The sequence below is a fragment of the Perissodus microlepis genome, chromosome 3 (assembly GCF_051167445.1).
Source record: "Perissodus microlepis isolate ML-2025 ecotype Zambia chromosome 3, ASM5116744v1, whole genome shotgun sequence".
NCBI classification, from domain to species: Eukaryota; Metazoa; Chordata; class Actinopteri; order Cichliformes; family Cichlidae; genus Perissodus; species Perissodus microlepis.
The window spans coordinates 18,133,709-18,160,129 of record NC_140463.1 but is presented as its reverse complement, the minus strand read 5'-3'; the positions used below and the strand labels follow the sequence as shown (position 1 = coordinate 18,160,129).

The window sequence follows — 26,421 nt, the reverse complement described above, 5'->3', positions numbered from 1 at the left end:
ATGTCTTGAAGTTCTCCAGAAACCTGGTAATGAAGAGGGTGATATCTAAACCTGCAAGACACCGGCCCTGGAGGCCTGGAGTTTCCCACCCCTGGCGTAGGGGAAACCCAAATTAATGTTTGAACTTGTTAACCAGCTTCATGTGACGGTTTATCCTGATCGCCAGCTTCTGTCTCAGTCTGGCAGTAGCAGACTTTGTGGATTGACAAAAAGGACCCAAAATGCAGACTCCAAGGAAGAGAGAAAAAAATTGAATGCTAACAAAAACCAAGCCGTTTAATGAGGCTGGTAAAATAAGGTACAAACAAAGGGCAAGGCAAACTGAAGTAAAACTGACATTAACCTAAACTGGGAGAACTAAACAAACAAGAAGAAAAACCTAGACATGAAACTTGGAAACATGGCGTGGAAAACATGACATGAGCAATAGATGACCTGACAAAGAATGAACACACAGTCTAAATACACACAAGGGTGATTAGGGGAAGTGGAAACACATGGGGAAACAGCGGATACAAGTCTGACATAACGACACAAAGGCTGTGTCCCAATTCAGGGTCTGCACGCTTGAAGTACGCATTTTGAGTGCGATTACGTCACCGCCACGCGACGACGGCTGTCCCAATTCGAAGTGTACTTCAAATGCATACTCCAAATGCGCCATCGATTTCCCCAAATATCAAGCGTGGTCCGGTGCACGCTTCGTGGTCCCATATATCCCACAATTCATAGCGCAGCGGTGGGTGTGGATAATTTTGCCGCAAAATACGGCAGAAGGGAGCGGCTGAAGAGTGAACTGTCAAAAGTAAGTACTGAATATTATGTCACTTATTTAAGTGCGAATGTTTAATAATGAAGAACATTAAAACATTACTGTTGGCCACATGTCGGCAAAGTTGTGTGACATTAGTAATGTTTGTACTTTCAGCGTTAACTTGGTTTCAAAGCGTCTACTTCAAAATATATATATAGTTGACGTTAATCTTACAGAGAATGTGATGATTTTGTGGATAATTAAAGTCAGTCATATATCCACAAACACAACAAGCTGAAAGTCAGTGATGCTGCTCGGTTTGCAGTCCTGAATATCACGCCACAAGCAGGATTCACTGCACTGTTAATGTTAGCTATGTTATATTGCTGCCTCTGTTCGGTGGTGTCGAGCCAAACGGACTTTAACGTGTGTTTGAACGAGCTGACGGTTCACTCGTTAAGCTGAAAGAAAGATGCTTTAATCACAGGAGTCACACATGTGTCCACTGTACCATCTGGGAACTCTTCTTGTTTAGCACTCGTAATAACACAAACTAAATCCTCCTTCTTTTGTGCTGTTTTGTAGCAGTGTATACACCTGAGACTGTCACCTGTCTGTCTGTCCTGCACTCTCTCTCTGTTTCTTTCTCTCTGATTGTGGAATAAAAGTATGAACATGTATTTATAAGTTACACTTGTGTTTGAATCCTGCAGCTTATCACACATTTGATTTCCACGTGTGACAACTGCAAGTGTCCAGAGTGAGGACAGACTGAGGGACCCACTGCTGCACATCATCTGTGAGGCTTTGCACCCCTGATGATCCACCAGGACAAACTCAGCAGTGTGTGAGGAAGAGGAGGAGGAAGAGCCAGCAGCAGCTGACAGATGGAGAGAATAGACAGACTGTTCCCTGTTTGTGAAGGACTGCTAGGAAAGTTTAGAATAACTAATTGTCTGTCCTGAATCAGTCTTATTAGGTAATGTTCAAATAATGTTCTCATTCCAGTGTTTTCAGTGTGGGAGAAAGTACTCAGGGCCTTCAAGTTACACACTATGAAAGGCAGCAACAAGTTTAATGTTCAGAAACCTAAAGTATGTATCAGCAGCAGAATGGACCTAAAAATAAATGTTTGTTTCAGTTCTATGAAGCTTTGAGTATTTTGGATTAGTAGCACTGCTGTGTTTGTTGCATCATATTGCTGTAATTGTTTATATGCTTTATATATCCTGAGGTAAGTTGATCTATAGTGTTACATCATATTCTATAAGGATGTTATGTGTTTGTATACTTTCTGCCCAGTTTGACCCATTTAGCAGAAGTCAGCCTGTTTAAGGCTCTGATATCTATTCTGTATGACTTAAAGCAGTTATGACATGGTCTGATTTTCTCACCCAATAAAGGAATATTTAATATATCAGTCTACTCTTCATTTTATCAGAAACAGTTATCACAGCTCGTACATTTTCTTTTTATAAATATATGTAAGCAATGAGCCAAATTTAGTAATGCCAACATACTGAAGGAACAACATTTGTCTCATATATAATACATCTATATATGCACTGTCAAAGGTAGTTGTCTTTGAGTGAAGATTTAAGGTGATAGGAAATATAAATAACTGCAACTTGAATCTTTGACCCAGAGTTCAAGCTCACTGCTGTAATATATCCTGTAATATATATCATAATAATCTGACAATACATATAATATTGGCCATATTATATTTACATTACAACAGTGAGATGATTTTAGTCTCATGAACAACATTAGCTAATTGTTATTTACTAACTAATCTTAAATGACTGTTCAGCACAGAAATGAAGCCCAACAATCATGTTTTACAGTCCCGTGGTCTCAGCCTCAGATACTCAACTAATCAAAGTGATGTCATGACAAAAATGAACTAACAAAAAAAAAAAATTTCTCCTTCATTTCTGTCACACAAAGCTGTATGTAATGTTTCTCGTGGTTAGTATCATGGTTGCTAGGCAACCTGAACAGCGCGACGAAGGCTTGACCGTCCCATTTCACAAGCCTCTCACTTCCGCACCGTACGTAGTATGCGTAGTGCGCGTACTTCAAGCGTGCGGTCTCTTAATTGGGACACAGCCAAAGGAAGCAAAGCTGACATAGGACATAGACCTTCAAAATAAAACAGGAAACATGAGAGCAGACAAGACAATATAAACTTGACAACATAAGACACGCAGCAAGACAACAGGGAGAGGGAAACTTAAATACAGGGGTAGAAAACTCCAAGAGAAACTAATAAACAAACGAACTTAGCTACCCTAAAGAACTTAAACATAACATCCAAATAAACTAAAACTCAAAAGGCTGGGTCAAAATATACGTTTTTAAGTTATAAAAAAAACCATCTGAACAAATAATGAACCCCTCTCACAAAATAAGCTTAGCAACAGCAAAAACTAGGAAAACACATTACTGTAGCTTTGCAGAGGAAATATGAATGAAAATTGTCTTGTCAATGCAAATCACAGAACGAAAGCTACAGTTTAGGGGAGAGCGGGGTAAGTTGTCACACTTTTCACACTGACTAACTTTTACTGAGCACCATACATCACAACGTAATAAATGTTTCACCAAATGAAAGAAGGAAGTCTCGGGCACATATGATGTATTCATTACATTTTCATATCTTATCTCATTACGGAGTTGTAGACTGTTGAATGGAGAATGTGCACTTGTGACAATTTGCCCCATCGGCAGGTAAGTTGTCACACTAGATTATCTTAAAATAAGAACACAAATACTTAATTGTGATTATTGATTTTAATTGTTAAATTCAAACCAAAACTGGAAATTTGAACAATTATGCCAAGAGAATTTGGAAAAAAACAATTATTTCAATCCAATACACATTTTAATCAAAACATTAAGTAGAAAGAAAACTTTAGTTTGAACTTTAAACTCAAATGTTCTCTGGCTTGCACATAAATCCATCATAACTGAATGGAATGCTGCAAATAACTTGCTTTACTTAACATGTTTATCCTCTGAACAAAACAGATGCCCTATTTCTGATTAATCAGACTCAACTTCAGAGTCACAATTCTGGCACACATAAATTGCCTGGCCTGAGGTGCAAGCATCATGGGCCCATTTGTTGCATTTTACGCATTTTACCCAGGTCTCTTTTGGACGACTGTTTGAAAATGGCTCCACACAGACAAGGCAGAAGCACTCTTCATCATCTGATGATGACTCTTGAATTATTTTTCTTCTTTTAGCTGCGTTGTTCTTCATAGGTCCAGATGTTTTCCCCCCTCGCGTCCCTCTCTTTTGAAACAGCTTTTTGCTAGATTCAGCCTTATTCTTTTCTTTTTCTAGTTGCTGCTTCACTGGCGTGTCGGTTAGAATTGCTGATTTGCGTCGTTTTCTTCCTTTGCTGGATGGTTTTCGGCGGCCATCTTTTGGATATGGCCGGATGTCCTCTGGAGTTGGTAGTCCGCTGTCAGTAATTGAAGTGCTGGGTAAGGGTGAGCTCGTGATAGAGATGGTGCTGGAGCTTGGCAGTTCAGAGTTGGTGCTGGGGCCTAGCAGTGCAGAGTTGGTGCTGGGGCCTGGCAGTGCAGAGGTAGTGCTGGGGCCTGGCAGGTCAGAGTTGGTGCTGGGGCCTGGCAGTGCAGAGGTAGTGCTGGGGCCTGGCAGTGCAGAGTTGGTGCTGGGGCCTGGCAGGGCAGGGTCCGGAATAGGGCGATCTGTGACGTAGGATGGTGCAAACTCGGCTTCCAGAAATACATTTCTGTTGTAAGGTTGAATCCCAGCCACCCTAAAACCAGCCTGAATGTTCAATGGGGTTGCAGCCAGAGGATATGCAATTGCCACAATCCCAGGAATGTCATAAATAGACATTGTCTTCCCAGGGTTGTTCCTCATCCAGGCATCACACGTGCTGTTGATGTGCCTCTTTAGTGGCCCGTAGACAGACCTGTCTAATGGTTGGAGCCGATGTGAGCAGTGGGGTGGGAATGACAGCATGATTATGCCATTTTCTTTGGCATAATTGAGTCCATCAATGGACAGATGAGACTCGTGGTTGTGCAAAAGGAGTAAACAGGGCTTCTCCTTTGAACACTTTGTATGTTCATTGAAATGTTGCAGGAAGTCAACAAAGTGTGTGTCTTTCATCCATCCAGAGGAATTTGCCCCTCCTTTGCTGCCGAGTGGCCCGTTGATCAGGAAATGGTCACGGAAGTGGACACGCGGGAAAATAAAGTATGGAGGTAAACTATTCCCTATGGCTGAGACAGCACAGGCCAGTGTGACAAGGGTTCCCCTTTCAGCAGAGGTCAATGACCCTACTTGTTTGAATCCACGTCTGGCCAACACTTTGTCTGGTTTATGTACAGTGGTGACCCCAGTTTCATCAACATTCCAAATGTCTCCTGGTCCAAACTCATATTTGCATAACACTTTCTCTAAGTTGTCAAAGAAAGCATTGACATTCTCTCTGTTGAAGCTACTTGCCCTGGCAAGGCTAGTTGCTTCTGGCTTTCTCAGTGACAATGTTGTATGCCGCTTTAAAAAGCCTGTAAACCACTCTTTGCTGGCCTTTTCTTTTTCTGCCCACAAAGGCACAAACTTCAGTTCGTGTGCCACAGCAAACTGGTAGGCAAGCTTTCTGACCTCACTTGGTGACAGACCAAAATAAATGTCAGCTGACCTAGTAATATACTCAACAAGCTGCTTTTCCAAATCAGGGGAAAAAATCTTCCTTGGCGTTGTATAACCAACCATTGTTGTTGGCATGGCTGTCTGACTTTCAATTTCTTCTCTGGTAATCTTTTGACAATACCGAGTTAGAGTACGGTAATTTATGTCAAAATCCTTTGCTGTACTTCTGATTGATTTGTTCTGCATCTTTACCTGCCTGACTGCCTTTAACATAATGTCAGGTGGTGTTCTGCCACGCTCTGTCTTTCGTTGATAATTTCGAACCATCTTACTTTCTTCCTTCCTTCCTTAATTCCTGCCTCTCCTTCCTTTTCTTCAAAAACCTTATTACAAATACAAATGAATTACAATATCACAATTTTTTGGAGCATTTATTTGTACTGGGGCAAGTTGTCACATGTGACGACTTGCCCCAAAGTTAATGAGACAACTTGCCCCAAACTGACATTTATGCTAATTTTGGCTAAATGTCAGGGTTAGCTCAACATAGCACATCAGCTGAAGTATCAAAAGACACGTTAATGTCTCCTCTATTTTGTGTAAAATAATAATTTGTAACATCTATACCTAACAAAGTTGTACTGAAGAAAATTTAAAGTGATTTATTTTTCCTTTTAGGTCAAAAAAATAAAAAAAAGATGTGCACACCTCAGATTAGAGCAGTCTTGACCACATGTGAACAGGAGGTTGACTATAGAAGAAGAAGTCACACAAAGTGGCTATTTCATTTTTGAGATAGAGCCTCTAGTGTTGGAGTTATGAACAGTGTGACAACTTACCCCGCTCTCCCCTACTATAAGTACTAACATTATCTTAAACCGACTAAAACACACCCGCATCCGGGCATACACGTTATAACGGTCGTCTCACTGTGCTACCACATCTGTATTTGCACAGAAAAGATGTGCAATATAATGTATTGTAATACATTAAAACATAGGTTCCAAAGTTTGGACAAATATATTAACTGCTATGAGAATCTGAATGAGCTGATACTGGCTGACAGCATTAATGCTGAAGCACACTCACCTGAGGATCGCTTCTATTTTGAAATCAGGTCTCAGGATCTCTTTTCTTATAAACATAAAGCAATGATGTATATATAATCTATTAACTGAGTCGGTGTAAACCTGGTTAGTCATAGAAACTGGTCACTGTGCAGACATCACCTTAGAAACCAGCCACAACTGTGGCTTACCTGAATTCATTAATTATTCAGGTAAGCCGGTTTTGGGAAATAAAACCATGGAGACAAAGGACACGAGTCACTTCCTCTAACGACTACAATGCAATCTAAACTGTAGCTGTTTTAAGGAAGCACACTAAAAAGAGGGAAAACGCGCAAAATGAGCAAAATATTCTTCCTTTAATCAAATAACAGATATTTTAATCAAACCCAGCGGACAAGCTCGCTGCCCACGTGATACACGGAGGATCTTACTTACTTTTGTTTGAAGGACAAAAAGCCTCGTCCCGGTCCCTCCTGCCTTTGTTCTTCTTGTTTAAATAAACAATATATAAAGTCAGGTCTCTGTTTCGTTTCCTTGTGTCCACAGATGATGGACACAGCAAATCCACGTGCTGCAACAGACTTCGGACCTCACAGGCTCCAAGTGTTTAAAAGTAATTATCGTGAATACAACTACTTAAATGAACCTAAAGTTTCATTAATGGAGTTATAGCTGTCTTTTTCTCTTTATATCGTTACGTTATAGTGAAGCACGATCCCCTCGTGCTTCACTATTTGCAAACAGGCAAGTGACGTGTTCACGAACGAAACGGTCTGCTTTGTGTCTGCTTGTTCACACTACAAATAAAATGTGACAGCGAACACGTTCTAGTCTGTGAACCCTCAAAGCGGCCCGCATGCGCAAAAGAAGACGTCACATACAACGCGCTCTGTTTAGATCCAGACCAAACAGTATTGTTTGACTGTTGGCCCTTAATATAAAGACTTCGGACTTTACGTTTCCCAATTTTTCTTTAAACTATAAAGTTATTTTGTTATTTACATATGGCCTAATAATGATCCTAATTGCTGTTTTAGAGAGGAGCGGTGCTTCAAAGTATAGTTGCAGATTTCTGTCAAAATCTGCAGATTATGCAGTACAAATAAAATGTTCACGTTTCTCCAACGTTGTCTTCCCAACAGTTTCTCTGGATGGACAGGAAGCGTTCACGATGTCTTCTCCGGCGCTGATAATCGGCGTCTGTCTTGTGTCAGTGACGTAAAAGACGGATTTAATGCGACGTGACCGTTCAAACAGCAGTCGCTTTCTAAAACATCAGATATGTATCGGATTCAGCACCACATACGAAAGTGACCTTGATCGGATTTGTGCCGTTCACACTGTCATACCATGATCGGATATGGGTCGCATAGGGTCAGAAAAGTCGGATTTGATGTGCTTTCGCCTGCAGTGTGAACGTAGCCAAAGAGTGAACAGTAGACTCTCAGTAAATTATATATTTTTCATCTCTGTTCACAATTTTCTGGATTTCTTTTTTGTAAGACTAAGACTGAACTTTATTTTTCCATGTTTGGCAGTGTTCACATTCTGTTTAACTTGTTGCTTTTTTGAAGAAGTGATGCAGACTAATGAATCAGTCTAGTGACAAAAGTTACAAATAGTTGTTTGAAATGAAAGCTGTTTGTTCAAAACAGAAATTGTGAATGAGTTTATTATCTAAATAAATTTGCTGCTAGGCTTTCTGTCATAGTTTTGTTTAGATGGAAAATGAGAAGGATTCCTGCCATGTGGGGAATGATGTAAAAAGTTTGAGAATAACTGGATTATTGCAATATCAAGTTGTGCCTTGTTCTCAGATGGACAGCAAGTGGAGAGTGATAGATGAGATGAGGAGATGGAAGGAGGAAGAGAGGCAAAGAGTGATTCACAGGCAGAGCCGAGTTTATTTCTCACTTTTGTTGCCTTATGGTTCCAAGCACTGTCGCCAATCTTTGCATTTTATTATTATCTCATAACACTTGTTTTATCAGCTACCATTTCTCCTGTGGATTTACAGTCTCAGATCAGCACAGCCCTGCCCTCCAGCACTATCAGCAGCAGGAGCAGGAGCAACATTGTACCCATCAGGTAACACATAGACTACGTTTGCTTTGCATTGTCCCTACCTGATGACACTAATATAGTATGATATGATCCCATATTGGATTCTTGGACAATTTACAGTATATAGGTACTTCTCAATCAACACGACAAATACTAGAACTACTGATAGCTGAATAAAAGGGGAAAAAAGTCATATCTCACAGAATCCCACAGAAAATAAAAAGCAATATCACAACTGAATGAGAAACATGCCTGATTAGCTACATCAGAATCTTTTAAAATAGCCAGTGCTGGTGCTTAGCTTAGGAACAGATGGTGCAGCTGCTGTGATGATTTATTATAAGGGTAGCCACAATCCAAAGCTCAGTCATTCCAAAGTAATTTGTCAGTGAGACAGGATGACATCTGTGAAGGGTAGGGTCTTTTTTCTTTAAAACAAACTAAGTATTTTTTTTTTTTAAATTGTGAAACAAAATATTTGATTAACAAAAAATACAAAACGACAATAAAGTTTATGGTGCCTAAACCTAGTGGGTTTAAGTGAAAGTAAAAAGCAAGTAAAGAAGGGAATTTCAATAGAAAACAATTCCCACAGGAAACAAACCAGGATGTGTTTGGCAGTTAACTGGTGGTGTTATGTTTAAGTAGCATGGGTGCAAAACACAGTTATGCTGCTCTTTGATCACACAGTGAATGAGGCTTGTAGAAAAGGGACAGAACTTGACACTGAGAACAATGTGAATAGTCTGTCAGTAGACGATCTACACCACTGCCGCCTGCCAGATTGTGTATATTATGTATGTATTTGTATGAATTCTAGCTGTGCCAGCTGGTTTAGAATTTTACAGTTTACGAGCATCCTGTGTCGAATCTGTACAAATACAGTGACCATTAGAAATAAGTGAGCATCTGAAGGTACCCATTTATTTTATATTTATTTTTTGACTGGAGACATGATGTCATTTATTTAAAAAAAAAAAAACTAAGAGTTTTTTTTTTTTAAAGCAATACTACTGCTAAGGAATATCTTTCTCATATGATAAATGAAATGAACTGAATTCTGGTGAGAACATCAAAAATATTTTAGGATTAAGACGTAGTGCATTGTAATGATGTGTATATTTGAACAAATACACTTAAATATTGTTTGAACATATTTAGATAAATTCCTGTGTTTTCAGAGCTTTAAATTTTCCAAATTTCATCAAAACTCAGTTAATACAGTTGCTTTGAGTGTACCTCCCTTACTCCTGGGTACTACTTTATCTGCTAAACAGCTGCTACCTGACTGTAGCTGTTTCTTTGTTTTTGTTTTTTTTTAAATAAACAGACATCACTGATTTATGTGATACCAACCTGTACCACTGTGCGCCAGTCAAATCCGTATTTAACCAGGTAAGTCACAGCCTCTTGAAGAAACCTGAGGTGCTGAAAAGATATTGCAAAAGTTAACAGAACAGCAGCACTTGATGGTACAGATTACTTTAATATTCCAGTCTATTTTTTAAAAAGCACATTTAAAACTAAATGTACATATAGAAAATATTAAAAGCAGTTTTTCATCAGTCTAACATCAGAGGAAGGGGAACAAACTTGCTGCCAATCAAAAAAGAAACACACACACACACACACACACTGCTAAGGTATCTTTTATTCTCTGCTTTATTGTATACTTTACATTCAAATCGACATAAAAGAACCAGACTAATACTTAAGATAAAAGCTTATCTTAAGTACATAAGGACTAGTACATAAGGAATGTTAATTCCTTATGTACTAGTGCAACTTTGCTGCTTGCTCCATTTTTACTTCATCCCGAGAGAGCAGCTTAAGCTATCAAATCAACACTGACATAATGCTTTTAAAGTAGTGAGACCTCGACCATATTTACCTCGTTAATGTATCACAAAACTTTAATGTAAGGAATCATTTTTTCCTACAACACACTTGTTTCAAAACTTTGAGTATAATTTTGATATAAAATATTGTGAGCTGGAAACCAAGAGACAAACACTTTTTTTCCTCGGGGTGGTTATATTTCAAACTAACAACACTCCCATTAGCTGTAAATAAATATAGTATACACTTCATGTAAAACACTTTTTAGCACTGATACTGTAAGCATGTTGGTCTGCTAAAGAAAGTATGTAATACAAACGCATTCATTCAAAAGATAATATGTTTAAAATGAGATCTACACCAACAGGTAACAGCCAGTGTGTAGACTTAACCTGGGCGGCGGTAAACTGCAGGTAAACTAGCAAATTAACAATGTGGCTTATGTGTAAGTACAAGAAAGAAGATCTGCTATCAACCACCTGCCTGCTTCCTGGCTGTTCAGCTACTAGTCTATTCTGTCGTTTACCACACTGTCAAACTCAATGCTAACATCATTTTCCCAGTCCTGTGTGACAAATATGTGGTTTTAGAAATCATGTTTCATTATGATGAGTCATATAAATAACTCACATTACATATAATATTTTATATGTAGCATAAAAACTGTTAGGCCACTTAGTGAAGACAGGAGCTCCACGCCCTTTTCCCACAACTTAGGCACTATTCCAGAGTCAGGAGAGCTTATTTTTGACATTTTATGACAGTATTGACAGTATCCATATAGATGTGTTGGCTAAAAGTGTAGCTATTTTGCAATCAAGCAGTTGAAGGTGTAAAAAAAAAAAGTGAAATGAAAATTATCTATGGATGTTCATTTTCCTCAAATGAACCAAATTGTTATTTATTTAACTTAATCTGTCAAGAAATCATGCACTTCTTAAAAAACCTGAAAACATTTTTCATCACTTTAAAAACTGTATGTGTCACTAAAATAACCATATATACATATTCATACTTAAGGTTATGTTTATAAAACAAGGTTACTAACAGAATAGTGAGCACATGTTTTCTTGTGTTATCCTCTCTGCAGGATCAACTGATCACTTCAAGAGGGCAACTTTTTTTGACCTTGTGTTTGTCTGTTTGATAAAGATAATGAACTGGTTCCTATATAGCACTTTTCTGCTCTATTGGAGCACTCAAAGCACTTGTCATATTTACCCATTCACAAAAGCACTATTTCTATGCTCTTTCTACCTAACATTCACACTCCAACAGGTGCGGAGTGTCAGAGAGGGCGGAGTTAGTATCTTATCCCAGGATAGTTGGCATGCAGGCTGAAGCAGACTAAGATTGAACCGCCATCCTTGTAATTACTAGGTAACCTGTGCTACCACCTGAGCTACAGCCTTCTCCACAGTGCTGAGGCTTCAACTGATGTCTAGCCTTCCTGAAGTTGTTTAGCAGGCGTTCATTTTCTAACCTACAGTGAAACTTCTTTCTACGGTAGCTGACAAAACAATACAGAGGAATGGGTGGGAAGTTCAACAGCAGGGTACAGGGGATCAGTGAAGGTTGTTTTGAAGGTGTGGAGGTGAATGAGGCTACCAGAAAAAACTCTGTAAAAGGACAAAGTGCCAGCTTCCCAATCCAGATACACCCCAACCCGACTGCAGCGCAAACACTGAGATGATACACAGACCTTCTCTTTGTTGTGCTGAACAAAACAACCATCATCAGAGCAAATCAGACACCAAGACTTGTTGTTTTGTCCCAGCTTGCAGTCATCCACATCTCCTTTCTTGCCAATGCTTCTGTATGTTAACCCAACACATAAGGGCTCTGACACCTCCATCTCCAGGTAGCAGCGCTCTTTTAGTCCCTGCTCACACAGCACTTGCTGACAGCAATCAAACCTCTCTGTATGATCAGGATAAGCCTGCTCCTCCTCTACCCAGGTCACTTTTCTTTTGTCTTCAGAGAGCAGCAGGTTCTTGTGAGCTGTGTTGGAGTCCAAAGTGAGCGCACAGGCATCTGGAGGTAAGAAAACACTTATATAGTCAGTAAAGACTTTAATAGTATACCGTTTGTCCACCACTGGCAGTATGAAGTACATAGCTGTTGGGCAGTAATTAAAAAAAAAAATCCATCAAAAGAAAGTTGTTCCTGAGTTAAAAGTCAACATTCTTCTCAAAATAACATTTCTGAATACACGAGTGATGTTTATTTTTCCTCTTAAAGGCAGAACCATGACAGGAATGTTTAAAATCCATTACAATGAAGTTAATGTACATGGAATTGATCTTAAAAAGAAACAATGTATTTCTACAATTCTTAATATTTTATTGCTGTCCTTCAATATCCAGTATTTTTACATGTACCATTAGATCTAATAAGTCTAAATCCTTTCTCACAGAAAACACTATGTAAAGAGGACCCACTGAAACTGATGGTGATTGTTTGTGGTGTGTGGTAGAGACTGAGGGAGGCTCCTCGCTGGAAGCTCAGGTGAAACACAGAAAGCTGCTTTAAAACAAAAGTTCTGCCACATTAACCTGAAATGAGCATGTCGTAATTAAGTCCTGTAGGATCTTAATGCCTTTAGAATTCAGACATTGAAACATTCAACAAACAGATTCCTGTAGATACTCACATTTCTTCAATCCTGGGTGTATCCGGTGACTTCCACCATGTTCAAAACTGTGGAGGAAATTGAGTTTAAGAAATAGAAATGAAACTATTAATTAGTAATATGTGCATCTATTCTGTTCACCACCCAACATCCAATATTGGTCTCTTGCTGGCCAAGAAAACAGAGTGATGATAAAGCTGAGTGCATGCTGAGCCCAGCAGCCGGAGTCTGATCTTCACCAGGTAACAGAGGCAGTGATGATTATTCAGGATTGCAGCATTTTAGCTTTAATTTCTATCCATACAGGTTGATGTATTAAATTTACTGTAGTCCAAGCTTTGCTTTGTGTTGTCGACTTTGTGCCTGTACTCACTAAAAGAAAGACAGTGTAGCGATTTGTTTGGCAGTAATGTAATAAGAGGTGTAACAAATTACCTTCTTCAGTGGGTAATTAAGTAAAATACTCCATTACGTTTAAGAAAAGTATGTTACTTTTTTGAGTAACAACCAGGGTACTTGACTTGTTAGGAAACAGAAAATTACTCTTTATCACTCTACGAGTATCACAGCATGAAACTCCAGTAAAAAGGTGGCTGTGCTCTAATCTTTAGGAGGTGAAAAAGCAAAAACTAAAATTTAAAACACTTTAGATTAAGATCAGATTTTCTTCTCCTCGTTGTGGTGCATCTACTTGTAAATGGTACATATACAAATAATAATAATAATATAGTGATGTGTTCTGTTTGTTTGTTAACTAGCTGTTATTATTATTATTATTATTATTATTATTATTATTACTATTTTTAGTTTGTTCAAGGGCTACAAGAGGGAAATAAACTTATTCTCAATCGTTAACAGGAAATAGAAAGCATTTTGGGATGAAGACTAACAGAACATTTTGAGCTGGCTCTCATCCATTAAAAAACTTGTCAAACAGCTTCCTGGGGTGTCTCCGTGCTTGCTTTGAGCTTGGGGACCATTTTCCAAACAGTGGATGATAAAGGAAAAAATTACTTGACTTGGCTGAGTCGGTATTGTGGATCATTCCTCAGCTCAGACAGCTTCTTCTCTCCATATTCTCCTGGATAGTTGTAACTCAGGTCCAACTCTTTCAGATGTGAGGGGTTTAACTTTAGAGCTTTGACCAAATAATCACAGCCTTTTTCTGTCACCAGACACCCAGATAACCTGAGAAAAGAATAATTTGATACATATAAATGCAGGTTTTAGAAGATTTAGAAATCCATCAGCAGGACTACATCTGTTGCATCGCTGAAAGAATAAATGACTGCAGGAATGAGTATTTACAGGGCAGATGCTATGAAGAACAAGACCTGTGCTAAAATAACTTCTGCCAGGTGATATCTGTTTCACTTTGTAGGAGGTTGGATGGGTTGTCTATGTTTACATTATGATACATAAAAATTTAATGTACCTCAGAGTTTCCAGTCTGCAGCACTGACTCGACAGTCCTTTACAGAGCAGCTCCACTCCTGAATCTTTCAGGTCATTGTTGCTCAGGTCCAGATCTCTCAGCGGTGAGAAGGGGTATTTGAGAGCAGCGACCAGATGATCAACCCACTCTTCACTTACTTTACAGTCTGCTAGTCTATGGAGGGTGATGGGTGTTTATTAATTTTTATAGAAACAGATAGATGTAAGGAAAAGGCATGTTTAAAGATACTTAATGGCCAACCATGTGATTGCCATTTGTAATACAGAGAACTTGTCCCCTCTCCTTCCTCTTTTGCATTCTGGCTAATAGTCCAGTTCGCTGAAATTATTTAAGGGTGAAGAGTTTATCTCACAAACAAGAGTGAAAAAACTTACAAGGCCTTTTTGCTGCTCCTCACTGCTGGTATCAGCCTCCGTCTGCCCTCATCTGATGTGTTGTAACTCTTTAAGTCCAAGACTTCCAAATCATTCTTCGATACCTGCAGCATGTAGGCCAGTGCAGAGCAGTGCAGGGGAGTCAACTCTGTTTTTGAGCGATCTGACAGTGCGAGATATTCCTGAATCTCATCTTTGACTTTGTAATCTCTCATCTCGACCATAGCCTGGAAAAGGTTGATGCAGCTGTCTGGAGAGAGGTTCTTCCTTCGCATAGATTTGATGTGAGTCAACATTTTCTTGTCAGTATCTTGGCTTCGATCTGTTGGAGTCAGCAGACCATGAAGGACTCTGTGATTGGGTTCAACCATGAGGCCAAGGAGGAATCTCAGGAAGAAGTCCAGGTGGCCATTTTTCTTCTCCAGCACTTTGTCTACTGTTATTTTAAGAAGTTCAATTAAAGTATGCTCCTTGCCCTTAAAATCAAAGAAGATGCTGAGATCTTTAGTATCATTGTTAATGAAACAGTCATAGATGTAGAGAGCTGCAAAGAACTCCTGCACAGTCAGATGCACAAAGAAGAAGACATTTTTCTGGAAAATTATTTTTTCTTCCCGAAGAACTGTGGTGCAAAATCCAGAGTAGATGGATGCTGCTTTAACATCAATGCCACAGGCCTCCAGGTCTTCCTCATAGAAGATAAGATTTTTCTTCAGCAGCTGCTCAAATGCAAGCTTGCCGAGTTTCAGAAGAAATTTCCTCTGTGTTTTCAGAAGCTTCTCTTTGTTTGTCTCAACGTCCTTGTCATATTTTCTACTTCTGTGCTTTGTTTGGACACAAAGAAAGTGTGCCATCATTTCTGTAAGAGTTTGAGGAATTGCAGTTTCAACATCTCCTCCAAAGACTTCCTGGAATAACACTGCAGAAATCCAGCAGAAGATCGGGATCTGACACATGCTGTTGAGACTCTGTGAAGACTGAATATGTTTAATGATCCTGTCAGCAAGATCTGGATCATGACTAAATCTCCTCCTGAAGTATTCAGCTTTTTGTGAGTCAATGAACCCTCTTATCTCTGTCACCATGTCAACATGCTCAGCAGGGATCTGATTGGCTGCTGCTGGACGGGAAGTAATCCAGAGGTTTGCATCAGGAAGAAGGTTACCCTGGATGATGTTTGCTAGGAGATTACTCACAGGTGCTGCTTCCTTGACAGATGTTATAGTCTTAAAGCCTTCAAAGTCCAGCTGAAACCTGCTTTCATCCAGACCGTCCAGGATCAGGACAGTCTTGGTTTTGGTATAATCCACTGAATCTTTGAGATCAGACAGTGTGGGGTGAAATAAAGTCAGGAGCTCATGTAGGCTTTTTTCACCTGTAATCAAATTCAGCTCTCTGAAAGCAAGACTGAAAACAAAGTCTACATCCTGGTTTGCCTTCTCTTCGGCCCAGTCAAGAATCAATTTCTGCACAGAAAATGATTTGCCAATTCCTGCGACGCCCTTTGTCACAACTGTTCTGTGAGGTTTGTCTTGATCAGGCAACGGTCTGAAGATGTCACTCAGACTGACTGATGAACACGTTTCCAGTTTACTTGTGCCATATCTGAACTCATGCTCTGTACGAGGCCCTTCACTCTCCCCAGTGGTGATGTAGAGCTCTGTATAGATGTTGTTCAAAGGACTCGGCTTGTCACCATTACCTTCAGACACCAAAAAAAATTTTTTTTGCATCGCTTCTTTCCATGTCTTCTTTGCCTCAAACAGTTTGATGTCATCTGTAACAATGAAATGCAAGATGAACAAGCCCAAAATTACATTGTTAATACCAAATGATTTCATTTTTTTAAATGGTAAATATGCAAAATCAGAAAATGACAAAGAGAACAAATCTTGAAATTAAAGTTTTCATTGGTTTAATTGTTGAAATTTTGGGTAAGATGAAAAAAAAAATTTAAATCCAGAAAATTCACCAATTACAAAGAACCCTACACACCTAAAAAACTGTGTATAAAAGAGATGTTTTATTAACAAGAAAATCCCAAATATTCAAACATTCAAAATACCGCTCAAACTCATTTTACATCTAATGAGAGTTTAAAACTTTTCTCATAGTAGTTATACAAATTCTTCATACATACCATTGTCATCTTCAGTATCTTTCAAGCTTTTCAATGTTATTCTGGATTTCTTTCCACACTGTGGACAGGAGTCCTCTGCTGGTGAATCAGACTGATCTGAACTGACACACTGTTTGCAGGACTCATGTCCACACATGAACTGGACTGGATCCCTTAAAACTTCCTTGCACACTGGACAGCTGGATTAGATGGGAGATGAAGAAAACATTTCGTTATTATTGTGCATCACACACAGTGATATGACTGTATCTGAGGCAGCATTTGATCTACAAACAAAGAAATTATTGTCCTGTATTCAGAAACCTGTTGGTCTGGAGATTTATATCTATATTGCTATGGAAAATAAACAGCCTTAAAACATCACCTTCATGCACCATCAACGTTCACTCAGTCTGCATCTGCATCAGTTTAGAATTCACAAACATCAAACGTAATATTCCTCAGCAGAAACTAATGTTGCCCCTTTAGCAGGATTAATCTAGACCCTGTTGAAAAGATCTCCAGGTTCTTCAAGTATTTTTTCACACGATGCAGAATTCATAATTTAATTTGTGACTGTTGGAAAACATTGATCTATATTCTGCATGAAAGCTCATTGTTGTTACTAGATCAAGGTTTTTCTTTGAAAAAGCTATCTATTGTGTGCCAATATCTATTGAGGCCACATAACTCTTTCGCAATTAATCTGTTCTATGACATTATTCCAAAAAGCCTGCCTTTGTGTTCACGAGCAAACTAGATTTAGTGTGATGTTTCTGTATGAAAGCAAAGGGTTTTCCTGGTAAAATCCCATGCAGCTAAAACGTGCTGAACAGCTGCACTTAACAACACCGACAGTTGAAGAGCACATTGTCTCATCAAATTTGGGGCCCTTGAAGATTTCTTTTTTTCATCAGATACACTATTGTTAGGCTAAATTTAATGAAGCATTAAGCAATACTCCACCAAAGTGACTGTGAGTGCTCTGAAATCTAATCCAGTTTTGTATTATGCTTCTTAAGGTGAAATGATTATAACTTTTTCAAGGAATCAAAATCTGAATCGTAGCATGAGCGAATCACTCAGGACTCACTCACCCCCTCCCTCCTGGCTCACAGCTTCTTCTTCTTCTTGGTTGGCAACTAATGTTAAGGCGCATTACCGCCCCCTGGCTCACAGCTCAGTGGATATTTACATGAGAAAATATATATTTGACACATTTGAAGAAAATACTAATAAAATAAAATAAAAATAAATAAAATAAATGTTCCCTTTAGAATTTTTTCCCTCGTTTTTCCTCCATGAAAAGAGAAACAAATTAGGTTTGAGTGAAAATGTACATTTTTTGCACTCTCTGGGCAACTGACTAAGTGACTCAAATGACGGAAAAATCCGATTCAATTTGGTGAGTGACTCATTCAAACTCGATTCAGTAAAAAGAATCAAATTTACCATCACTATGATTCTCATACACAACTTTGTGATCTGTAGTGAGAGTAGGGAACAAGTGGGAAAGAACCAGGAGAGGTGGAGTTATGCTAATCCTCTGACTATTAGTGCTAAAAGTCTACTCCTCAGTATTATACTTCGGATGGGAACATGTTCAGTGCGGTTCAGCACTGCTGAGAGGTGTGTTGGAGGTGTAACGTACTTGCATTCCTGTGTGAGTTAAAACTGTGTGCGTGGTTACCACGTGAGTATTGTAAGATAAGAATGATGTTTGTTTAACTTTATCTGTGTTTTTTGCTAAGTAAGAAGCTAGTCCCATTACTATCACTAAGATGCGGGAGAAAATTCATTTGTGGTCTTAGGGTGCCATCTAGTGGCTATGTCGTTATAATTTAGATTGTATAACATTACGCTGAAAACCCACAGTATAGTGTAAGTAGTATAGTGTTATACATAGTGGTTAATACACATATTCGTTCTTTCTGTTTACAGATGACCACACACACACACACACACACACACACACTCACACCCCCTTTACCTGCATTTAAATATATTGTAATTCAATCACATCCTGTTTATGCCATCTGCTACCTCCTTCATTAAACCTATTTGAACTGCATCACTGTGGCGGACCATTCCTTCTGACCGAGGACGACTCAGCTGAAGCGTGATCGGCAATCAGTGCAATCATATATTACAATTAGCATACCCGTAGAGAAGAGGAATGATAGTCAGTGGAAACAAGACAGAACAGGTGAGAAAGAGAGGGAGACATGTGGAAGGGTAAACATGCAGAGATAGTGAAGGTGGATGAGTTTAATACCTGGGATCAACCATCCAAAGCAACAGACAGTGCACAAGAGATCTGAAGCATAGAGTGATGGCACGGTGCAGCGGGTGGAGATGAGTGTCAATGGGTAATTTGTGATAGAAGGCTAACAGTAAGAGTAAAAGGGAAGGTTTACAAGATGGCAGTAAGAGCTGTTACAATGTACGGTTTAGAGACGGTGACTGAAAAAGAAACAGGAGGCCGAGTTGAAAATTTTCATTGGGAGTGAGCAGAATGGACAATATCAGACATGCATACATCAGAGGGACAGCTCAGGTTTGGAGACAAAGTTAGAGGTAAGGCTGAGATTGTTTGGACATGTGCAGAGAGAGGATGGTGGATTTACTTGACAAAGGACTCTAACAGAGAGCTGCCAGGCAGGAGGAAAAGAGGAAGACCTCATGACCATGGATGTAGTGAAGAATGACACGCAGAGGATTGTTGTAAAAAAGGAGCATGCTGGGAGCTTTATGTGACTCCTAAAGAAGATGAACACAGCCTATATAGGTGCTGTTTTTAAGAGGATCAAATGTTTGCTTTTTCAGATGGGTTTGAAAACTCAATATGAAAACATGTCTGGGTGGAGTGTACACTTTGTTTCCATGCATGCTATGATTTGGGTAACTGGGTAAATATTGGGATCAAATTTGAAAATTGAACTGAATAAAATTGCCATGCAAAAATACAGAAAAATCAACATGCTACATGTGAAACTGCAGGTCAGTCAAATCAGTCTGTCACTTAATCTTTAATGTGCTACATTTATTCCTTTGGGGGGGAAAAAACTTTACCTTTGTGTCTTTCCAAAGTTGACTGGTGTGTACATGGATCCTTCACTCTTCATGGAGACAACACTGGGAGCTCTGGACTCAGTTCCACTAAAAACGGAGATATTTGTATTTATTCCACAAACAAGAAACCATCTGTGTTTCTATTGTATTTGTTTCCAGGAAAAGTGAAAGAAGAATAACTAACAAATTAATGGAAAACATTTTAAAGTACAAAATAAGGATTACCCCTGATGTTGCTTGTCACCAAAATTAGCTGGCTGGTACATGGATGCATCACTCTTCATAGACACACGGCTGGAACCGGGAGAGTCATCTCTATTCTTCTGTGAACTGTTCAGAATAGGATATGAATCTTTTTTTTTCCTTTAAAAAAATAACAGTGAACCTTGATCCATGATGGACCTCTGAGCTAAATGCTAATAGGATGGCAGAAAAGGAATCTGAAGGCAGGTGACAAATGAAAGGAAAAACAACAATATGTTGGTGCGCTGGTTACAAGAAGTGCATCAAGTGTCTTGTGAACTTTACGTGAGGGTGAACTCCATTCTCCTAAAAGATTTCCCTCTCACCTGATAAAGAAGCCCCAAACTTTTCCACAGCTGCTCAGCTGTTTGAGATCAGGCAAACATGTTAGACCAGAGTAACATCATTTTCATCCTCATCGGATCATTCAGTGAGACCTCATGTCATGTTCTATCACTCAGAACAACTCCTTAATAATTTATAGACTCTTCCCTCTAAGGGGGTCCAAATCCTGCCAGCATAACATAGCCACTTTTTTTCCTTTAATATGTCACCTATCTGTAAGTATTAAACAAAGAGAGCTCTGTGTAGATAATAAACTGTAACCACACTGCATTAAAAACCGTTTTCCAATGTAGAGTTTCTTTATTTATGATCGGACATACCTGACTAGCAGCCCACTGCGGGAGCTGATTGGCTGTTTGGAGAGTGAGGGGGCGGAGTCAGCTTGTTTTCTCTTTCTTGTCTCAGACATTTCTGCAGCTGAAACACAACTAACAGGAAAAAAAAACAGAGAATAGTTTGTAAATGATAAAATTCCAGCTGTACAGACTTCATACAGTTTATTGGCAATTCCACTGTTAAACATCCTTCTTCCTGAACCTGAACTGAGATGAGCTGCAGTGACAGCCGGCAGCCTGTAGGTGGCAGCTGTCATTGCCACCTACAGGCTGCCAGCTGTCACTGCCACCTATAGTGACAGCTGTAGCTTTATTTACCCTCCTAGACACTAAATGCACTTTTTTAATATTCAATAAAGTTACTCTTTGTTTACAGACCTAATATTTTTGGTAATCACTGCACTGTCAGGTAAGATTTAAGATTGGTGCGACAGTGCAGGGCCTCTTTAACGGTCTTTTGTTTACACGGATGATCGATGACAGCGTGAAGGTGAAGCAGGTATTAAAAACAAGTTAGAGTATCTATTTCCATCATATTATAAAGCAAGTCAATGGAAAATGGAAGTAAAAGACTTACAATGCGAATTTGACTCGGTTTTATAACGTTACTGGAGTGTTTACAGGGTTAAACGTGGACATATGGATAAACACACGCAGCACCCTCGATCGCTCCTAAATAGTGAATTATAAAAATAATCGATGGCAGAGTTTGAGTTCGTTCATACTGAGTCGCCGTAAACTGTGAAATCTGCTGCTGCGATGATCCTTCTTATGTGCGCAGTTACTGCAGTAAAACAAAATGTCGGCTGATTAAAAAAACACGGATCGCTCTGCCCGACAAAAGTCGACATAAAGCAGGAAGATAGGCGGTGACTTACTTTCACGCCATAAGAGTTTTCTTCTTTCTTATAACTCAATCAAGTATTCGTAAGGTTCTCAAGGTTCTCCTGACAATGAAACTCGCTGCTGCACTACAGCATGGCACAGACGGGAGATACCCTCTGTGTGTGTGTGTGTGTGTGTGTGCGCGTGTGTGTGCGCGCGCGCGTGTGTGTGAGCGTGTAGGGTTTTGTTGTTGTTGTTGTTGCTTTTTTTTTTTAGTTTCACTTTCGTTTCTATGCTCTTTTATGCACCTTTTTTTGTCTATCAGGTCTGTTGCTGATCGGACTGGAGTGTTAGAGCCACATTAAAAATATATATTTTTGATCTTTTCTAGAAAGAAGCTGAAATTTTATTTGTTGTTTCAGGACAAACTGCCACAGCTGCTTATCTGTCTACAAAATACCTTGTTTAGATGAATTAGTAAAAACTTACTTCATATCAGATTTTGTAACAAAGAAAAAAAATATTTCTCAGGATAAAGACACTGAAACGAAAAACTGGTGCAGACAGCTGCATCTTGAAAGAGTGGAGTTGAACAAAATGAAAAGTCTGGTAATGGACAGATGCAAGTTTATCCATAATGAGGATGGTTAAAACCTCAGGCAATAAAGAGGATGTTTGTTGCATCACAGACATGATAGGATGTTGCACTAACTCATCTAGACACAGCATGTTGTGGAGGGCATAGCAGTTTGTCTTGAAACAACTTTAATCTCGAAATTTCGACTTTATTCTCTTTTTTCTTCTTTTGGGGCCTTAATACTCGGCCATAGTACAGTGTAAACGTTTTTTTTTTAATTTAACAGTATTTTTACAGGAATATGTATGTATAAGATACTCTAAAATGCTTTTAAATTATTTTACTGCACAAAGCAAAGGCTTGACTGCTTTACTTTGTCTGTACTGTAAATTATTTTTACAGCAGTGATCCAACGCGGGAAAAACTGACCAATAACAACAGAGATTTCTTTCAAACTTCTTTCTTTTTTTTTTAACCGTTTGGTGGAACCAACGGTAAAAGGAAAAAAGAAGAAAACATTAACTCAACAAAAGGTTAGTAGATTCTTATTATGTTCTAGAAAACGAAGCTATTTTCTAGAATCATTTACTTCTAAGCTGATTTCAACTTTTTACAGTAAACACTAAAGTAGTGTATAGTGGAGTAGTGTGTTGTCATACACTGGTCATAGCTTACATTTGTTATTGAGACCATCAAATGTTTAAATAATAGTTTTTGGCCTTATTCTCTTCTGAAAATGATTTTTTTTAATGCCGTATTCCTACATGATGCTATAAAATGTTTATATTTATAATTTTATATTAAGAAACAGAAACTAGCAGTTGTGCAAGTGCAAGTGGCAAGGGAGGAGTTATGTAAGCATATTTTATATTTTCAAAAGCATCTTTTTTTTTCCCTTCAAGCTTTTAGCCGACTCATCATTAGTGAGGTGTTCACTGGAGCCTTTTGTGGCTGGACTGGGTTGGGAACTCGATTAGTAAGCTAACATGACTGAATTCACTGAAGTAAACTGAAACTAATGACAAATCAAACGTGCATCTATGTTCTTTGCATAATGAGTGTAGATGCTTTCTGCAAAAATGTAATTTGTCAAATAACTTTCATTCATTTCTGAATAAATTCACTAGATGCAGACCACTGTGTGTTTTACATTTTCCTCTGTTCTTCATAATTCAGTTCTTGCTTTAACTTCGACCTCTTTTTCTGTTTTCAGTGAAAACTGGACCAACACGTTTCTTAAGCACCATAAGCCATAGCAACCTTTAGCAGTTCATTAATGTCACCAACTTGCTCGATACCTGCTATAGACTCTGCACACACGGAAGCCAATCAGAGATCGTACACTGTTAAACTTCCAACATCTGAGTTTATTATTAGCTGTTGAGGTTAAGCATTCAGTCAACACAGAAACACTGGGGAGGATGTTTTCTGTACTCTGTAAGGACCAGCGATGGATGTGGGGCTGAAGCCTTTAGGTTTATATTGTTAAAAAGTAATTATGAGAGAATTTGTTTCAGGTCATTTTTCAGAGTAACATGAAAGTAACATAATGAATAATGTAACAAATTAATTTTTAGTAAACTACTGCATTACTTCTAAGAAACGTGTTCTGTGTAATATGTTTATTTATTTCTCGAGTAATAACCTCAACAGCGGTAAGCACAGATAATTTTTGTTGATGATGAGAAACTGCTCATTAAGTTTTAAAATGACATTTTAAAAGTCAAATGAACATAATGTGTGTCAAAACAAGCATTTAGCTCGATTTCAACTTCTCTGGTCTCTGCAGTAACCTCTTTGTGGTGTATTTTTTTCCACTTTAACAGATGTTTCTTTCCTATCTTCCTGTTAAACAGTCAAATATTAACCACAGGCACTAAAACTGTGTCCTTTACATCTTCTTCCTCTCTATTTTATGGCCAGAGTCTCACAGAGAGTAGTAGTAACATGTGGTGTAGCTTACTGATTGCCACTTTAACATGAATTCAAATTGAAATTTCCACAAGTCATAATAGCTAAACACAGAGATTTAAATTATTTTGGCACTTACAATCAAGGCCTGTGAGCACCAGTCAATTTACATGAAAGTAAATGAAGTGTAAAATATAACTGTGCACAGTTTGTAGATTTTCTATGAGTTCCTCATTTTTTTCATTTCTTAGCAGTCATATAATGCTTATTTTCTTTGTCACTTATTTGTGTATTTACTGTGTAAATGTTTGTAATAGATAAGTCAGGGCAAGTTTGTTGACGGTGTAAGCCTCATTTATTCTCCAAGTTTCAGTACTGTTGTTTACTGTGGCTTGATTTTCTGTAGAAAGTGCAATGAAGAAAACTTTTGTTATGAAACAGCACATTCCTCATTTCAAAAGCGCAAATTAAAAAAATTATACAATTAATTTTTTCGTTTTATTTTTTAGAAAATAACATCATTAAATACAGAAATAAGACTTTGCAGAGCTCTGCACAGAATCCAACATGAGCTCGGTTAGCACCAAAGAAAAAACCCTTGATATGGGCCCCCCTGTTATGCTTCTATGTTTCTGTTTAAACTTGCCCTGTTTTCATTTCCTTTCCTTTCTTTTCACTTCATTTCAACATGTCTGAACACAAATGTTTTTTCTTTATTTCTAATTTCTCTTTTCTGTCATTCTTGCACACCCTTAAATCATTGCCGCACAGCAGAATGGCTGATTTTGGGTGGACATGGTTTTACAGTCAACTTTGTGCAGAATATTAACAAAAGTATTAAATTTAGGAAAAACCCAAGTGTGAAAAGAGGAAGTAAAAATAAAACTGTGTAGGGGAATGAAGCTGTGGGGCCCAGTGCAAGAGGACCCCGATGTGAAACGTGAAGTAAAACTAAGGTGATTTTTTTAAGGTAAAATGCACAGAAAATTCTCAAAGTTATTGATAATTTTTTTAAATTCTTCACAGAGAAATTCCTTGTGATGAAAGTTTTTAGAGTCTGAGTTGGGTCAGATTATTCTGCACACTGGCCCACAGTTGGGCCCCCAGCCAGGAAGCAAGAAGGAAAACCTTTTTTTTTTTTAAAGGCACCAGGATTATATTTCCTTAAATATTCAGTTTTAAAACCAATTGGAGGACAGAATTTAGTAGTCTGTTACTAAACTGTCCAGACTGTCTGCCAGACTCAGCTGAGTTTCTGGTAAAACTTCTAGAATCAATTAAACAAGAAAATGAAAGAGGAATAAGACACCGATCTGCCTCCTTTAAGGAACAACACACCATAAAATGTAGTTAATTTCTGAGTTACTGTTCAACAATATTGAATGACGGCTGACCCAGAGGCTGCAGCAGCACATGTGCTCAGACTGCTTCATTTTCAATTTTGAGATGTGATGGTTGCTTTTATTTTCCAGTGAGGTGGAAAAAGTTTGAGAAGCAGCATTTCAGAGGAAGTTAACCTTAAACACACTTTTATTCTAAAAGAACGAAAGTTTAAACAATGTCAGAGGAGGTCTTAATTTTTATGGCAATGACTCACTGACAAGAAAACTTAATTTGAATAAAATATTTTGTGTGAACACTGGCTTTGGAAACTGCACATTTACAGCTGGCAAGTTCACAAATGTTGCACGAAATTTGGCAAAGTACGAAACAGTAATTATAGCTACAGGTAAAACTAGTTTTTGGTTAATGAAAAGATCTAAAAAGTGTTTGCAGCAGTATGTGTTTATATGATGTTTTTATATTTAAGTTTTACAGTGAAAAAGATCATCTGTAATTAAATATTAATAGCATTTACCATTATGTCCTCTCTCCTGTCCCTGCCAGTGTAGTGACCTGTACAACACGGCCTGTGGCTGTAATCTGGGGGAGTAAAACGTGACTAAATGATACAACAACTGCCATATGTGTGCACACGCATGGAAGGTCAGACACAGCATCCCATTAAGCTGCACAAATTGTATTGTAATTAGAGCTTTTGAGGTGAGTATTCGGGTTGCAGGACTTATTCTGGCACAGCTCCATACTGAAATATCTTGAGGGTCGACCGCGTGCTGAACTGAAATACACTGCATGTATCAACGTGCTCTGTGTGACTCTGACA

At 38.5% G+C, this 26,421-nt stretch overlaps 2 protein-coding genes and 1 long non-coding RNA gene across 4 annotated transcripts in view; 1 reads left to right on the top strand and 2 right to left on the bottom strand.

Moving 5' to 3' along the window:
- The window catches only part of LOC146390307 (protein NLRC3-like), a 28,270-nt gene extending 18,200 nt beyond the window's left edge, over positions 1-10,070 (bottom strand). Inside the window, exon 1 of the mRNA XM_084923359.1 lies at positions 6,901-10,070. The gene's annotated coding sequence lies outside the window, so the exon portion shown is untranslated. The remainder of the gene's footprint in view (positions 1-6,900) is intronic.
- Positions 10,071-10,162: 92 nt separating this feature from the next.
- Positions 10,163-21,976, bottom strand: LOC146390306 (NLR family CARD domain-containing protein 3-like). 2 transcript variants are annotated; one of them, XM_084923360.1, is made up of 10 exons: positions 21,823-21,976; positions 20,930-21,037; positions 20,247-20,351; positions 20,022-20,108; positions 16,971-17,149; positions 14,831-16,607; positions 14,436-14,609; positions 14,015-14,188; positions 13,022-13,068; positions 10,163-12,402 (listed from the first exon to the last, which is right to left on the bottom strand). In XM_084923360.1, the coding sequence occupies exons 2-10, from the start codon at positions 21,016-21,018 to the stop codon at positions 11,870-11,872; spliced, it is 3,165 nt and encodes a 1,054-aa protein (XP_084779486.1). In that variant the 5' UTR covers positions 21,019-21,037; positions 21,823-21,976; the 3' UTR covers positions 10,163-11,869. The 2 variants fall into 2 exon arrangements, with proteins under 2 accessions (XP_084779486.1, XP_084779487.1); XM_084923361.1 differs by lacking the exon at positions 21,823-21,976 and adding an exon at positions 21,522-21,796.
- LOC146390305 (uncharacterized) lies at positions 21,200-24,745 on the top strand. The gene is made up of 2 exons (XR_014799814.1): positions 21,200-21,443; positions 22,749-24,745. It is a non-coding gene; the product is annotated as an uncharacterized LOC146390305 (long non-coding RNA).
- Positions 24,746-26,421: the final 1,676 nt, after the last annotated feature.

Bases quoted from the DNA above. Each gene is read 5' to 3' on its own strand.
- LOC146390306 (XM_084923360.1), bottom strand. From the start codon at position 21,018: ATGTCTGAGACAAGAAAGAGAAAACAAGCTGACTCCGCCCCCTCACTC. The intron at 20,109-20,246 runs GTAATCCTTATT...CTCCGTTTTTAG, and splicing joins GGTGACAAGCAACATCAGGG to TGGAACTGAGTCCAGAGCTC. The intron at 14,189-14,435 runs GTACATTAAATT...TTCTTTTCTCAG, and splicing joins TGCAGACTGGAAACTCTGAG to GTTATCTGGGTGTCTGGTGA.